Source organism: Pieris brassicae, chromosome 2 (genome assembly GCF_905147105.1).
Source record: "Pieris brassicae chromosome 2, ilPieBrab1.1, whole genome shotgun sequence".
Lineage (NCBI taxonomy): Eukaryota > Metazoa > Arthropoda > Insecta > Lepidoptera > Pieridae > Pieris > Pieris brassicae.
Window position 1 is genome coordinate 12,181,605 of NC_059666.1, and position 14,310 is coordinate 12,195,914.

General features: G+C 32.3%; 3 protein-coding genes across 12 annotated transcripts in view; 2 read left to right on the plus strand and 1 right to left on the minus strand.

The window, feature by feature from the left end:
- LOC123717575 (mitogen-activated protein kinase kinase kinase kinase 5) overlaps nucleotides 1–879 on the plus strand; it is a 43,129-nt gene extending 42,250 nt beyond the window's left edge. For all 4 annotated transcript variants that reach the window (XM_045673658.1, XM_045673666.1, XM_045673676.1 and 1 more), the window contains one exon: nucleotides 598–879. In XM_045673658.1, the coding sequence (XP_045529614.1) occupies nucleotides 598–697 (100 nt within the window). In that variant the 3' untranslated portion in view covers nucleotides 698–879. The remainder of the gene's footprint in view (nucleotides 1–597) is intronic.
- A 3,255-nt stretch (nucleotides 880–4,134) lies between these two features.
- On the minus strand, nucleotides 4,135–4,777 carry LOC123720155 (DNA polymerase epsilon subunit 3). Its single transcript, XM_045676671.1, has one exon. The coding sequence runs from the start codon at nucleotides 4,683–4,685 to the stop codon at nucleotides 4,329–4,331; it is 357 nt and encodes a 118-aa protein (XP_045532627.1). The 5' UTR covers nucleotides 4,686–4,777; the 3' UTR covers nucleotides 4,135–4,328.
- Nucleotides 4,778–4,910: 133 nt separating this feature from the next.
- LOC123717865 overlaps nucleotides 4,911–14,310 on the plus strand; it is a 41,957-nt gene continuing 32,557 nt past the window's right edge. For 6 of the 7 annotated variants that reach the window (XR_006754891.1, XM_045674116.1, XM_045674141.1 and 3 more), the window contains exon 1: nucleotides 4,911–5,149. The gene's annotated coding sequence lies outside the window, so the exon portion shown is untranslated. Of the gene's footprint in view, nucleotides 5,150–10,629; nucleotides 10,667–14,310 lie in introns of those variants that run through there. The other variant, XM_045674123.1, reaches the window with a different exon arrangement.

The window sequence follows — 14,310 nt, forward strand, 5'->3', positions numbered from 1 at the left end:
GAGACATTTGCTCGACTCTGATTGGTCGTAACAATATTCCGTAACAATGGAATGAAATAAAATTATTATTCGTAAAAGTAACAAAAAATCTCAATGATTTGAACATTTCCTGATAATCCCAGCATTTCCCGACATATATATGTCCCAGTAAAGTAGTGAAATCAGAGAGTTAATTGAATCTCTAGACAGTTAATTAAATGTCGATATTCAATCAAGTCGCTAGCATTTTGATTTAAATAAAGCAGTGTCGAAAACGTTTAACTATCTGTCTGACCGAAAGCCAGCGTGTTGATTAATAATGTAATACAAGATTTCGCCATGATTATTTAATTTGTTATTGTGATTTCGGTGTGATCATGAAGAACTGAGAGCTTGGAAATTCCGTCTTTTGCTTTATTGTAAATGGTTAGGTTAGGTTAGTCTTGTTGCCTAGGAACATCGATTTTTAATTAACTGTCTAGAGATTCAATTGTCTCTCTGATTTAACAACTTTACTGCGACACATACATATATTCATATCATATTAACACACTAAGTTGTATAGAAAAACATTTTTTTTTTATTTTCGAATTAATTTGTCATTAATATTTTTTTCAGAGTTGTAGTACTAGAATCGCACGTCCTCCAAAACAACACGCTCTCAGGCGAAGACGGGAATGATCTATATATTTTGGCCGGACACGAGGCCTCATACTAGGTACCCATTGTCGCGGCCAATCTCTATAGCATAATTATGTTTTAAAATATTGAAAATCAAAGGTATTTTGATGGAGGTATATATATTGGCCGTTATTTCTTTTTAATCAAAATATTTTTCTAATTAATAGTTCTGCGTTCCTTGTATGATTAAAAAGTTTGTATACTATTACCCCGTATCGATAAAAAAATCAGCGTGCCCTCTTAATTGTAATACTCTTTTGTCTCTTTCCGGCAAAATCTGTTGACGCTGTGATGAAAGCAGACAGATCAGTACATTAGATAAGGTGACACTACACTGATTTATTTTTATGAATGTGGTATATCTATGTTCGTCATAATCTGTGTTGCACAGATAACATAGCATACACAGAGTAAATAAAAACATGTTATTATCGTATTTTCAACAATTAGTTATAGGAACGCAGTATTTAAATTTTTATTTTTCCAAAACAATCGACACAAATGTTACAGCACTGCCCTACTCCATTCCATGGATGACATTGAAGCAATAAATTATAGAATAGTTTATGAGCAAACTTGTTGAGATTACGGAGACGCCATTTTGAACCAGTGACATAGTTTCCTATTGCCATAATCAAAGAATCTTTTTCTCAAGTTAGATAAACTTCACAAGAAAAGATGACCAGATTTTTCTTACACAAAAAGTCTAGAAGTCTTTGTTTGTAACATTCTAGTTAAAACATATATGGCATATAAATGAATTATTCCAGTGATTATAATAAATTTATCGAAGGAACAAATGCAATATCCGACAAGTTTGCATGTTAGTGAATATTTAATGGGAGCTTAGCTAATTTAACAGATATCGCTGTCTCTATCATACATATATACCTGAGAAGGACAGCAACTTGTTTCAGTTTCAGTCGTAATCCACTTTGACAATTTACAATGAATTTATTTAAAATTAATGTACTTCATTTTGAATTATTCAATAAATGTATTCTAATATAATAAAAGTAATAAATCTATATGAATGTTATTAAAGGCGTTTAATTATATCGATCTAGGCTTTCTAGCTATAACGTTGATTAATAGTTATTTTCATATGACGTTACTGTGATTTAGATGCGACGGCATTTTAAAGTATTTATTGATATGTGATTCATTTAACGCCAACAATGTATGAAAAAGACAATCTATGTTTTGACACTTGTGTTTGATCACGCGCAAGAGAAGCTTCAAGAGCAGCTAGCCAAACATTATTCTTTGAAAAAATTGTCATTGGCGATAAACAAAGTTAATTTTCACGTTTTTAACAAATAAAAAGAATACACTAGTGTCAGAATGTAGGATCGTTATAATATATAGTTTATAGTAACCCAGAAACTATTAAATTGCTTATTTTGTAAATAAATAAAATTCCAATTAGTGTTAGTCAATTGTATTATAGACTAGTTTAGTTTAATTTTAGTTGAGTGAACTAAAATGTTACATTTTAGTTTGTTTAACTGAAATGTATTTGGTGTAACGAGGCTTCGACTCGATATGGACTGTTTATTTATTAACTGTGTTGTTTATTTGATTTGCATGTTTAGAAATCTGATGTTCGTTACGGGATGAATATACTAACTAATATACAACTTTCCACAACTGAGCGTGGAACTAGCCATCCATTGAAGTATTTTCGAACCAATTCGACTTAAGGTTCTTTAAGAAAAGTGCGTACCAATTCTTAAAAGGGAGGCAACACAATCGTCAGCCTTTATTCCGTTAGCCCCTACATTCTATGAAAAATAATAATACAGTGCTTAAATTCAAGTTATAGTTCCATTTGTCTAAATGTTAACAAATTATGGCAGATGTGAGAGTTAGTTTGCTCTTTAACTGGATTTATAATGGAGTTAAATATAAGGTAAAAGTGTGTTTAGACCAGTCTTGGTAGTTCTTAGTTTCATTTGTCATATTTATACCGTAACAACTTCAGTTTTTCTTTTGTGAGATTATCTCTCTGGTTGTATTTTAGCACACACAGCACTTTCATTTAAGTTGACACTTAAATAATAAAACATACCAAAACATATGAAATTTCTTTATGGATATCAGTTGTAATACCCACAACAAGTTTCTTATTGCATAACATAAGTGTGGTATGTTTTAATTAATTCTTAATACAATGTAATGCTTTAAACCAGTTAATTTACTCTTGTAATAAAATTTTAATTTGATTTTGTTTTTTATTTTAATTTTTGTTGCACTCCTTTAGTTAATTATTAGTTGCAACATTAGTTATTTTTTATAATTCATACCAATGATTGTGTGGTAGCTATTTTGCTTAGATACAATTACTCCACCAATCAGTGTTATGCTTGTTTCAAGTATATTCTTTATAACACTTGCATATTTTTAGATCTAGAAAATGCCTATTTTACTAAGTACACATCCAAAAAATCTGAGACTAAATAAAATAAATATAAATTATTCTAATTCACTTACATTAGTAATACTGTATTCTATTACAAACAGAAACCATAGTCTAGCCAAACTAGATATCTCTTATAGATCAAGCTTTTCCAAGATTTTCGGATTAAATTACAAAAATGTAGTTTTATTCTAAAAAAATTGAGATATATACATTGCATACTGCTATAGACTTCTGATATTGCCAAATTTCACTTAGGGCAAGTGGACTGAAAAATTGGCTGTTATCTGTAAAATTTAACTAGTTAGGATAGCTTGTAGTTTTTCGATTTCAAAGTTTTAATAGGTGTAGGTTTCGAAATTATTAGATGTAAGAAAGAGAACACCAATCTTTAACAAAATATATTGATAGTTTACCTACCTTTTTTATTTAAGAATACAAGAATACAACAAATTATATTGAGCCAAAATTATTTTTTGTGTTGATCTCAGGAATCACTTGTAGCCATTCATTTCATTGGTGACATCTTAATTATATTCTTTTGGTGTGAATTCAGAAAAAAATGTTTTTTGCTGACAGTCAAAATTTAAAGTAAAAGAATTAATATATAAGACTTCTAATTGGTATCATGCTTGTAACCTATGAAATTGGATGGCAATTAACCATATTATAGAGATTCAATATGACACCAAAACCTTTTCAACAACTTACATTTCTTAAATTAATTTCTTTTTTATAAAGATATGGTAAAGAATAAATATTCTGATATTAAATTAGACTAAATAATAGTATCAATAAAACCCTATAGCTAAGAGTTTGGTTTGATATCATAAAAATGTAAATCAATTGTAGTTCAAGAAGTTTGATATATTTGTAGCCTTAAAAACAAAAACTCAGTTTAAACAATGTCAATCTCGTACAAAAACTTGTTTAATATTGTGGCAAATACAAGCATATAATACATATTTTGTTTTAAGTCATTCTTATGTAAATATAGGTGTAGTTGCAAATTAAAGGTAATTCAAGATTATATCAGAAATTTTTATTCATTAATAAAATCATTAAATAATTTTACACAATCTTTTATTTCACTTGATAATTCTATTAGTAATTGCTTCCACATAAGCCATGGAAATTTACAAAAGAAATCAAAGTTAAGGCTTATATTTAACAAATCACCAATTTGCACAGCTTCACATCTTCTAAAATCACCCAGTATCACAATTAGTCATTTTCCATGTTCACCATTTTAACCTTCCTCTTCTACCATCTCTACGTCATCGTCTTCTTTCTTCTTACCGGCTGATTTTTTTGCAGAAACGGCTAATTTATATTGTTCTAAGGCCTCTCGTAGTGGTTCCACAAACCGTTCAAATTCGATATCAGCCATGGCCTCCAGGACATCTTGACCTGTTAAAGCTTTTCGTTTATGATGTTTTACTGTGTTCGTTGCAGCTGATGTCACGTATAGTACGAAAACAGATGCAGCTTTTGCTAAACCAGTCCGGGCTTCTTTTGAAATAGAAACACCCTCGGGTAGAACCTCTTTAACTATTCTTCCGACGACTGTAAGTGGCAGATTCAGGTCCTCCAATTTCTCAGCCATATTAAATAAACAAATAGTTAATAATATATACAATTATTATTATTATAAAATCGGTCGTCAATGGGTTATAATTCGCAAGCGGCGATATTTGAGCGCGGTATTATATTTATTACATGTATATTGTTTAATGTCAAAGCATCGCCGTCAATTGTCCATTGTCAAACTGTCAGCTATAGCCGATAGTGTACTTAAAAGCTTTCTAGTCTGTATCAGTATGTTTTTCAAGTCAAGGAGGAGTAGTCTTCGTTTGCGTCTCTATCGATTTGGTCGTTGGATTGTGTTATTTCAATGTTTATGCTAAAAACATGCCGAATATGACACAAAAATAAATTCATTACATATATACCTGTTTCTTTAGACTTTGCTTTTATGTGTTATAACATAAAAAAATATAAAACATTGATTTTACGACGGTTCGAATCTTGGAATAAAGGTGTTGTGATTTTTAATTGTGAATTGTGGAGGTACGTATTTATATATATTACCTATATTAATTAACCACCATAGGGTATTTAGTAAAATATTTGTAGAAATTTATATATGTAGCAGCTAAAACTTTATCGCGTTATTTACATAAAAAAGTAATAAAATGCATTTCGATACGAAACAATATATTAGACGGTATTTTAACGCAATACAACGTGTGAATTCGAACATTATTGATCGATTGTCAAGCGAGCCGAATTTCATTAGAATTACTTCACGGCACGAACCCAGCATAATTTGAATTAAATTAGAATTATTTTTATAGACGATAGTCTATTCTCTTAAACTTGGTAAACAGTTGAATATTTACATAACTTTAACCTAATATTATTTAGTAATATAGCTACTTGTTTTAAAAATGGCGTTGCTTTACAATCCAATACTCCTCTACCACCTTCACAGTTTTATAATTAGTTATAAAAGGGACGGCTCGTTTGTAAAGGAAAGTCTTTTGAACTCTGGTCAATGTGTGGTCGGCACTCGAAAGGGTCTGAAACTGCTCTGCAGCTAGGTCACTAGGTCAAGGAGTTTGTTACAACAAAATAAGCTATCGTGCATGCAGATAGCATACTCGTACAAAAGCATAGTCTATCAATCATCTGACTATAATCATTTTAGAATTTCTTATGCGCGATGAGCTCCGCTGCGATATATTGATAACGATCTTAGGGTGATATACAAAAAGCAACAAATGACCATCAGAAATATTTTTAATTTTGCAAATAAAGTGGAAACTTCGCCGCTGCATAAGAAAATTCCTGTGCTATATCATTATGTTATTTACCACTTATCTATAATAAAAGCCTTGTACATTATGTCGAGGATGACAAGTTCATATTCGAACAAATTAATATAATGACATGTTTGGGCGGTCTTCAGTTCTTGACCTTGGATGTAAGACCTGTTTGACGTGGTTGAACATAGATACTGGCCATAAATTTCAAGGTTTGTTAATATTTAAAAAAAAATGGATACGGATAGAGTAGGGAATTAACCTACTATTGTAATATTGGTTTTATGGCCTGATAATGTAATATTGTTCCCTGTAACACAATTTGGCTTTTTATATCATCGTTGACTCCTAGTTTATATAATTTATCGTGCAATCAAAGCTCCAATATAAGTAAATTCCAGAGATTTAATATTTGCGAAATTTCTTGATAAAAAATATACTTTTATTTTTGTAATCCTTAAATTATGTCATATTAAAAAGGATGTGTTCGGATAGTGGTTTAAAAAATATAAGTGACATAATTATTTTATAGGTATATAATAATAATTATGATAAATTGTATGTCAAGGTTACTTATAATAATGAGCAAACGTGTAAAGTGTTAACACCGAACCGTGTGAACTTTGTTCTGATAAAAACCTCTGTCTACGTACGTTAGTTACCACAGTAAACATTAATTTCCATTCGCAAAAAACATTTTTTCAGCTTTGGCTTCACTTCAGAAAACTTATGGATACTAAAATGTTTATTTGCACGTTCTGATGTGTAAAAAAATTTTTTGTTTCAGTTTTGACACATGAAGTGACCACGCAACGCACGTGACATTGAAAACTTAATACAGTTCCAATAATCTAATAAGTTGCATATTAAATGAAAATTCAAACAGTCGTAAAAACCAGTGGTTAAATATTAATATGTGTGTAAAATAATATCGATTTTAATTATTGACTATAATAAATACAGGCCATGGCTCTCCATAAGACAGCACCTTAATAACGCGATTCAAGACAGGCACGACCGTAATGAAAATGTTCTACGAAAAAGAACATGAAAAATGGATTTAATCAAAATTTTTTTTTTATTCACAGTTTGTTACATTTATACAAAAATCAATAACATAATACGTAAAAATTATAAGGAATGCAACGGGCAGTCTTATCGCTAACAAGCGATCTCTTTCAGGCAACCCTAGTAAGGTAAAATACTTTAAAAAAAAATATGATGGGTACAGTTCAAGAAGTGCGTAACCATATCTTGTAAAAAAATACAATACAATACTAAATATAAAAACAAATCAATAATAGCTCTATGTTACATTTTTTTTAATTCAACAACAACTGTATAAAATCTATTGTTTTTAAAAGCTCGCCCGTTAAAGGTTCCAGTCGCCACAAAGACTTTACGTCGCCTGGCTTACTGCCATCCCGTTGACACGTAATATCGATTTTCATACAAACCTTTACAAATCTGACGCGGTGTTATTATAACATTAAAAAACTAGCCTTCTGCGGGATGTTCTGTATTTTGTCAATATCTGTTCAGCAATATATATATATATTCCCGTCATATATCCTTATTTCATAAAATATATTGAGTTAGAAAAGGGTTCAAAGAAATGGTTAGAGCAGTCACAAACGTATAACGAACGTCTTAAAGCCTTAAAATCCTTACTGGACACTATAATGTTTCACACAATATAATACAAATTTACTAACATTCTATCAACGCGAGTAATGTTTGACTGGACTAGGTATCCGGAACGTGTGCGTGCGTGCTTGTATGTGCGAAAGTGTATGTTAGTGAATTCTTTTGAAAAGTGTCTGGATAAATTCTCTAAGTTCGCGGATACGCTAGCGTGTCTACGTACATAAAAAATATCAGTGGCGCTAAAAGCTTTTTAGGTCTGGGCCTCAGATATGTGTATATGTTTCATCATCATTTGTCAATGTAATAGGCAAGTAGGTGATTCAGCCTTTGACTTTTTGGGTCTAACACAAGCCGGTTTCCTCACGCGTTTTCGTTTACTGTTCGAGCTAATGGTAAATGCACATATAGACAGAAAGTCCATTGTGCACAGCCGAGGATCGAACCTGTCGTAGGTTAAAAATAAATAACAACCTGTAGTGTATACATATATTATAAAAGAAATAGGACACAACATATTTTTACTTTTGCATTATTACTGTTTGTAAAGCGATACAAGTCTCACCATCACTCAGGGTCAGATCTTGCAAAAGACAGAGGAGTGGAGGAAATTGGCGACAGTAATACGACCTTCAGCTCAGCGATGTCGCTAGAAGGGCGTACATGGTCACGTAGTAATAAAGAATATAATCGTATGTAATAACGAAAAATAAAGGTTGAGGCCGAATGCTCGAAAATTTTATTAAATTAATATAATTTACTAATGTACAAGGTTTGTCCTTTATGGACGTCTACTTTTACTATTAATCTTTTAATTTTGTTAATGGCTATGGTATCCATGTTAAACTAAATGTTCCCTCACGTTCTTATTTATTTTCGACAGCGTTATTTGGGTACAGAAATATCTTTGATACACGACATTTTGATAGACAGTCTAATAATGTTGCACCCCACTAAGCCGTCTTCACCTGTAGTCTAGTATACTAGAACAGGAAAGATATCTAAAACAGAATAATGAACTTTAAAAAAATCTAGATATCTTCGCTGTTTTGCGATGCTATTTTCATTTAGTTAAGAGACTGAAAAGAAACAAAAAACTGCTCAGTAAACGTTTATTGATACTAATTTTAATTACGAAGCGATATTTCGATAAATTCAGCTTTGACGTCATTCTCCAACTTTTTGTTACGTGGTCATAAATGATGTCATTGCGAATTGGGTTGGTATTTTAGGGTTCGTCTGAGTAAATTATTACATACATTATATAAGATTGTTTAAATAAATATATTAAAATTACTTTAAATCTCTTATAAAATAAATTCTAAAGTAAAGTAAAAAAATTAAGGTGTTATCTGTGGTATTTTTTTAATTCACGCAATAATAAGACAATGTGTGTGTGTGCACAAGAGCGAAACACGGGCGGCAGCGGGCTTCAACTCGCCCATAAATATCATAAGGATGTTTCCGGTGTAATCGCCTGCACCAGGCAGGAGACGCCAAGTCTTTTAAGCAAACAAAGTCTCTTTTTAAGCAAGAGGAGATTTGCTGCCTAGCTTCTCGGCCACAGATCTGCCAGCGTACGTGAGTGTCTATGTAGGCGTCCTATAAATAAGACAATATTATTTAATTCATAAGTTCTATAATCTAGGTTTAGACAATACAGAAGACAGACGCACATCAGTTACTAAATTCTAAAAGATTTGTCGAGCCCTTGCATTCTTGGTATGATATCTTATCAATTACATTTTGTTATCAGTGACCTGATCAATCAATGTATTGTTGGATGATACCTTTTAAAAGGTTTTCGTAAAACTAGAATATTGTAATTGTTGTAATGTGCTTTTTTGTTAAACTAATAAATGTTTTATTAGAAAACGTAGATACATGCGTTAAGTGACTCCTGTATGCCAAGACGAAACTAAAAATTCAAGGAATTTATAAATTTAATATACCTCTAAGGAAGGCGCAGTGTTGTGGCTTCAGTGTGCGACTCTCATCCCTGAGGTCGCATGTATATATATGCGTATTTAACAAAGAAGTTTCACTTCTGACATGTGTACTTTGTACGCACGCACTTTTTTATTATAACTATGTAGGTTAAAAAGATTAAAAATAATAATAATATATTAATTTAATTACTTTGTGAGTTAAAAAAAATATCTCTCACGAACAACAGTAATTTATCGGAAAGCTAATTATAAATTCAAATATGGTATTTGAGTTACTATCATTCATAAATTCTCACGCGAAGCAAGGACAAATTTGTTAGTACAGTTTTCTTGCTAATTCATGAATCATTTGAAGTGAACTAGTGATAAGGCATGGTTTGATTTATTTAACCAATTACATGAGTTAGGGTGTTGTTATGATAGTTCATAGGTGATTAACAAATCCCCGTCTTTATCTTTATTTCTGTTATTGTAAATAAAATAAAAATAACATTTTACTGCTAACATAAATTAATATAACAAAAAAACAATAAGTAACCTTAAAATATATTTTTAAAAGGTTTCCCTTTCGAAACCTTCCGATGATAGTGCTGGTGTGTCCGAACAGGTTGCATCCCATATCCTAAGCCTATCTTCCATGGAATATTTATTTTGTGTGTAAATTGTGGCTGACACAATAATTGTAGGTCTAGGTTGCCTTAGACCTACAATGATTTTATATATATATAAAATATTATAAAGTTGACGGCGTGTGTTAGGCACGGGAGACTGATCACCAACTTGCCTTGTACAGTTCCTGTGTCATCGGGATGCCTATAAGATTGATAATTTAGTACGAAACAAAATCAGAAATCTGGGGACCAGACCTAAAAAGGTTGTAGCGCCAATGATTTTTTAAAATATTATATTAAAATCTACTTTGAATTAAGCAAACTTAAGGTAATTTAAAAAGGATTTAATGTAGGAAAACAAACAATATCATTAGTTAAGTTGTTATACCGATATTAATCGTAATCTTCAGGTTTATCCAGGCCATCCGAAAATAAACCTTAGAGCTCATAAAATAAGTTATAAATTACTGATGTTTATAAATACTATCAGATTTTAGTGTTACACCAGTGTTTCCGAGGATTTTATATCGAGTGGTTGTGTGCGTGCATTTTTTTCAGGTATTCTATTTTAATTTTATTCGTCTGAAACTATAGACTTATAACATTATTAGTGGTCAAATTTTAATCGATTTTTTGGTTACACAGACTGCGTTGGGTTGTCTCACGTTTCAGGTTTGTTTGGGACTGATATTTGGTTTTCATAATTTCTTTACTCTATATTTACTAAAAAGTTTTTACATAACTTTTTAAAGACAAAATATATCGAATATTTTTATATCATCTTCTAGTGTCTATATATATTATCAGAAGAAAGTTCGTTTAGCTGAATCTATCAAACTTTATTTGGATATATATTGCTTATAAAACACGGCACGTACAATCAGAAAAACAGTAATAAGAAATTGTGTTTAATCATTTTTTCAAGGCATATTTCGCTGAATTTCATAAACACACACTATGTGCTTCTTAATTGCTAGTTCGGCATGCTTGACTTTGTTCGCGAGAAAAAAAATTATTCAATCCAAAATGTTAACAAACTACTAGTAAAATAATTTAGGAATTTGGTTTAATAATTCCAGAGTTTAAGAACTTTTTATTAAACTTTATAGTTTGATTTTTTCCTTCAAGAAAACCGTACCAGTATTTAAAAGGCCGGCATTGCACTTGCGAGCCTTCTGGCAATGCGAGTGTCCATGGGCGGCTGTATCACTTAACGTCGGGTGAGCCTCCTGTCCGTTTGTCCCCAAAGCAGATTCAATAAATAGTGTGGATTTATGGTACATAAGTTTGTATTTGAAAATTGTGAATTTAACCTAGGATAAAATTCAATTTCGAAAATAACAGATAAGTATGACTCCTTGACTTACTGTCCTATAGTCCCTAAATAGGGCAGAGGGCGTCCACAGTGAGTCTCCATCACCTTTGGTCTAAAGCCTCGTATTTCACGTCGCTCCCAGTCTTTCCGACTCTCCTTGCCTCATCTGTATGGCGCCAAGTTTGCCTGGGATGGCCACGCTTTCGCTTAACTATGACTCCGGTAAATAAAAATTTCTTTGACAACTGGGAGTTATGCCGAATTCACCCCTAGCATTTCTTCTAATTCCCGTAGATAAATATCTACTAGTACTAGTAATACTACTAGATAAATATAATAACTTTATAACAACGATTTAACTGCGATTCTCTCAGTACAAGTATATATAAATACTTTTAAACGTATTTTTATTTGTGGACAGTGTCTTGAAATATGGAATACATCAATATACATAATGTAATAAATTATACTCATGAGAGATTCTTTTCGCTTCGTCGATTCGATTACCATTAATTAATTGACGTTGACATTGTTCGAATAGTGTGAGGTAATTTTTATTTTCCCTTTTGTTTGTAGTGTTGGCCTAGTGCCTTCAGCGTGCGACTCTCATCCCTGAGGTCGTAGGTTCGATCCACGGCTGTGCACCAATGGACCTTTTTTCTAAGTACGCATTTAACATTCGCTCGAACAGTGAAGGAAAACATTGTGAGGAAACCGGTTTGCCTGAGACCCAAAAAGTTGTCGGCGTGTCAGGCACAGGTTCCGACTTGCCTATTAGGTTTACAAATGATCATAAAACAGATATAGAAATCTGAGGCCTAGACCTAAAAAGGCAAGGATTTTACCTCGTCTACTATATTTTTTTCTACATTACTATCGCTTCGAGCAGTCGACTCTAACATCTATTGTCTAAGATCGGCTCTCGTGAATAAACACTAAATATAACTCCTATGTCCTTCTTCAGAGTTTCAATAGCCCTTTATCTCTTGGCAATATGTCAGAGTGGGGCACATGGTCAAAAGGCAACAGAAAAGTGTAGTCTGAAAGTATTAAACTGGCGCCCAAGGTAAAAACAATCAACGCAAAAGAGGATGATCAGAAGGTCTATCAACTTTTTTCTTTCTTTTTCGTCTCTTTGCACACATCTCTACGTGTAGTGCCGCACGGAAAGTGACTGGTTGTCGATGATTCGAATCGCTATTCGTTAAATACGCTTAAATGAAGAAACTGGTATTGGGGAGGTTCTAGGAGATATTTCATTGAAAGTTGCTTAGTAGGAGATCAGCGCTTTTTATATTGTCAGTATGTTATATTTATATCGCAGTTATACTCGTAGCATATAAGATTTTTAGCATAATAACAGAGTAGAAACTTTTTTCATAATGTTTGTTAAAAACAAGATCATGGTCATCAAACTTTACATACTTACATTACTAATGAGAAAGGGTTTTATAGTTTTAACCGTGAAATTCATATTCTTGATGATGTCATGTAACGAATGTCAAGGTACTAAGTGAGACACACTTTGTTTTTGAGTAAAATTTAACTTTAATAGTTTATTGAGTCGAGGTCCTATTTATTACAATATTTCTTTAAAGTTTTTATATGAAATCATAACAATCAAATATACAGTGTTTACAATTTTCTGAGGCGGCCGCAGAGCAGAGGGAAGATAATAAATATAAGAGTCTCTCCTCCATCTTCGATTTTGTTCCCTTTGGAGTAGAGACGCTTGGGCCGTGGGGTTCACAGCCTTTGCGATGACTGTGACCCCAGAGCTGGTGGTTTCCACCCTCAACGAATAAGTATGGCAATAGAGCGAGGAAATGCTGCCAAGCGATAAAGGTACAGGGACCAAACTTTTTTATTTTTACTATGAAGGTTAAGAAATTTTAAATATTGTATATATATATATATATATTTGATTGGTATGTTTAGGTTTTAATAAACGATATGTTATATATTATTCGATTGTTTGCCGAGGTAAAATAATCTATAAGCCACAAACTTCCTTGTATGGAAATTATTGGTACACACTTTCGGATATGACTATTAAATGAATATATTTTGTTATGCGTTGTGAAGAGATTAAATAGGCCAGATACATTTCTGTGTCTGCCTTTCATTCTTGACTTTTACTGGCTTGGCCTGCGGTCATGTGGACTTATGATATGCAAATTACGGAATTCATATTTCTAACCGGAATCTATCGGTACCAGGGCGCGTTCTTGAACAAATATTTGAATGTTTAGAAATAGTATATTTTTAAATTGCTGGTTTACCTTAACAATGACCTTCTTGACTTAACGTCAATAATTTGAATGATTATTGTATCAAATTAGTTCCTCGGCGGATGTGAAGCTGGTCCACTCCTTTATATTTCTCAACCAAGGCTTCTTCTACTAGCCCTTCTCTTGCTCTGAATTTTCCCCAACATATCTCGCAACTAAAATCCTGGCGCAAAACGTGTCCTATTGGACTCTAAAAAGATTTTAATTAATAATCCTGTAGAATTTTTCACTTAAGAAACGTAAACGATAGGTTTTAGAGTTTCAATAGGAAATCGTTAAGAAAGTAAATTTTCAGAACATAATGAAAAACTGCCATTCAAATTACTAAATATTTTTTGTATAGCCCCCTTAACAATCAAATTGCCTCCACGTGGAGCCTACGTTGGGAAACACTGCTGTATAATGACAGACCCCGTACCCTACGCAATAGTATACAAGTTACGTACATATTTTATTTAGGCACTTACTACCTCCCCCTACTACGTACCTACTTAAAAATGTTGCATGTGGTGAGCAAACCAAATCCAAGAACTTTTGGATTCTTCCTGCACAGGCCGTCGCACATATCAAGGGCTAGAACCAGTCTGTTGCACAGA

Coding starts and splice junctions, on each gene's coding strand:
- LOC123720155 (XM_045676671.1), bottom strand. CDS start 4,685: ATGGCTGAGAAATTGGAGGACCTGAATCTGCCACTTACAGTCGTCGGA.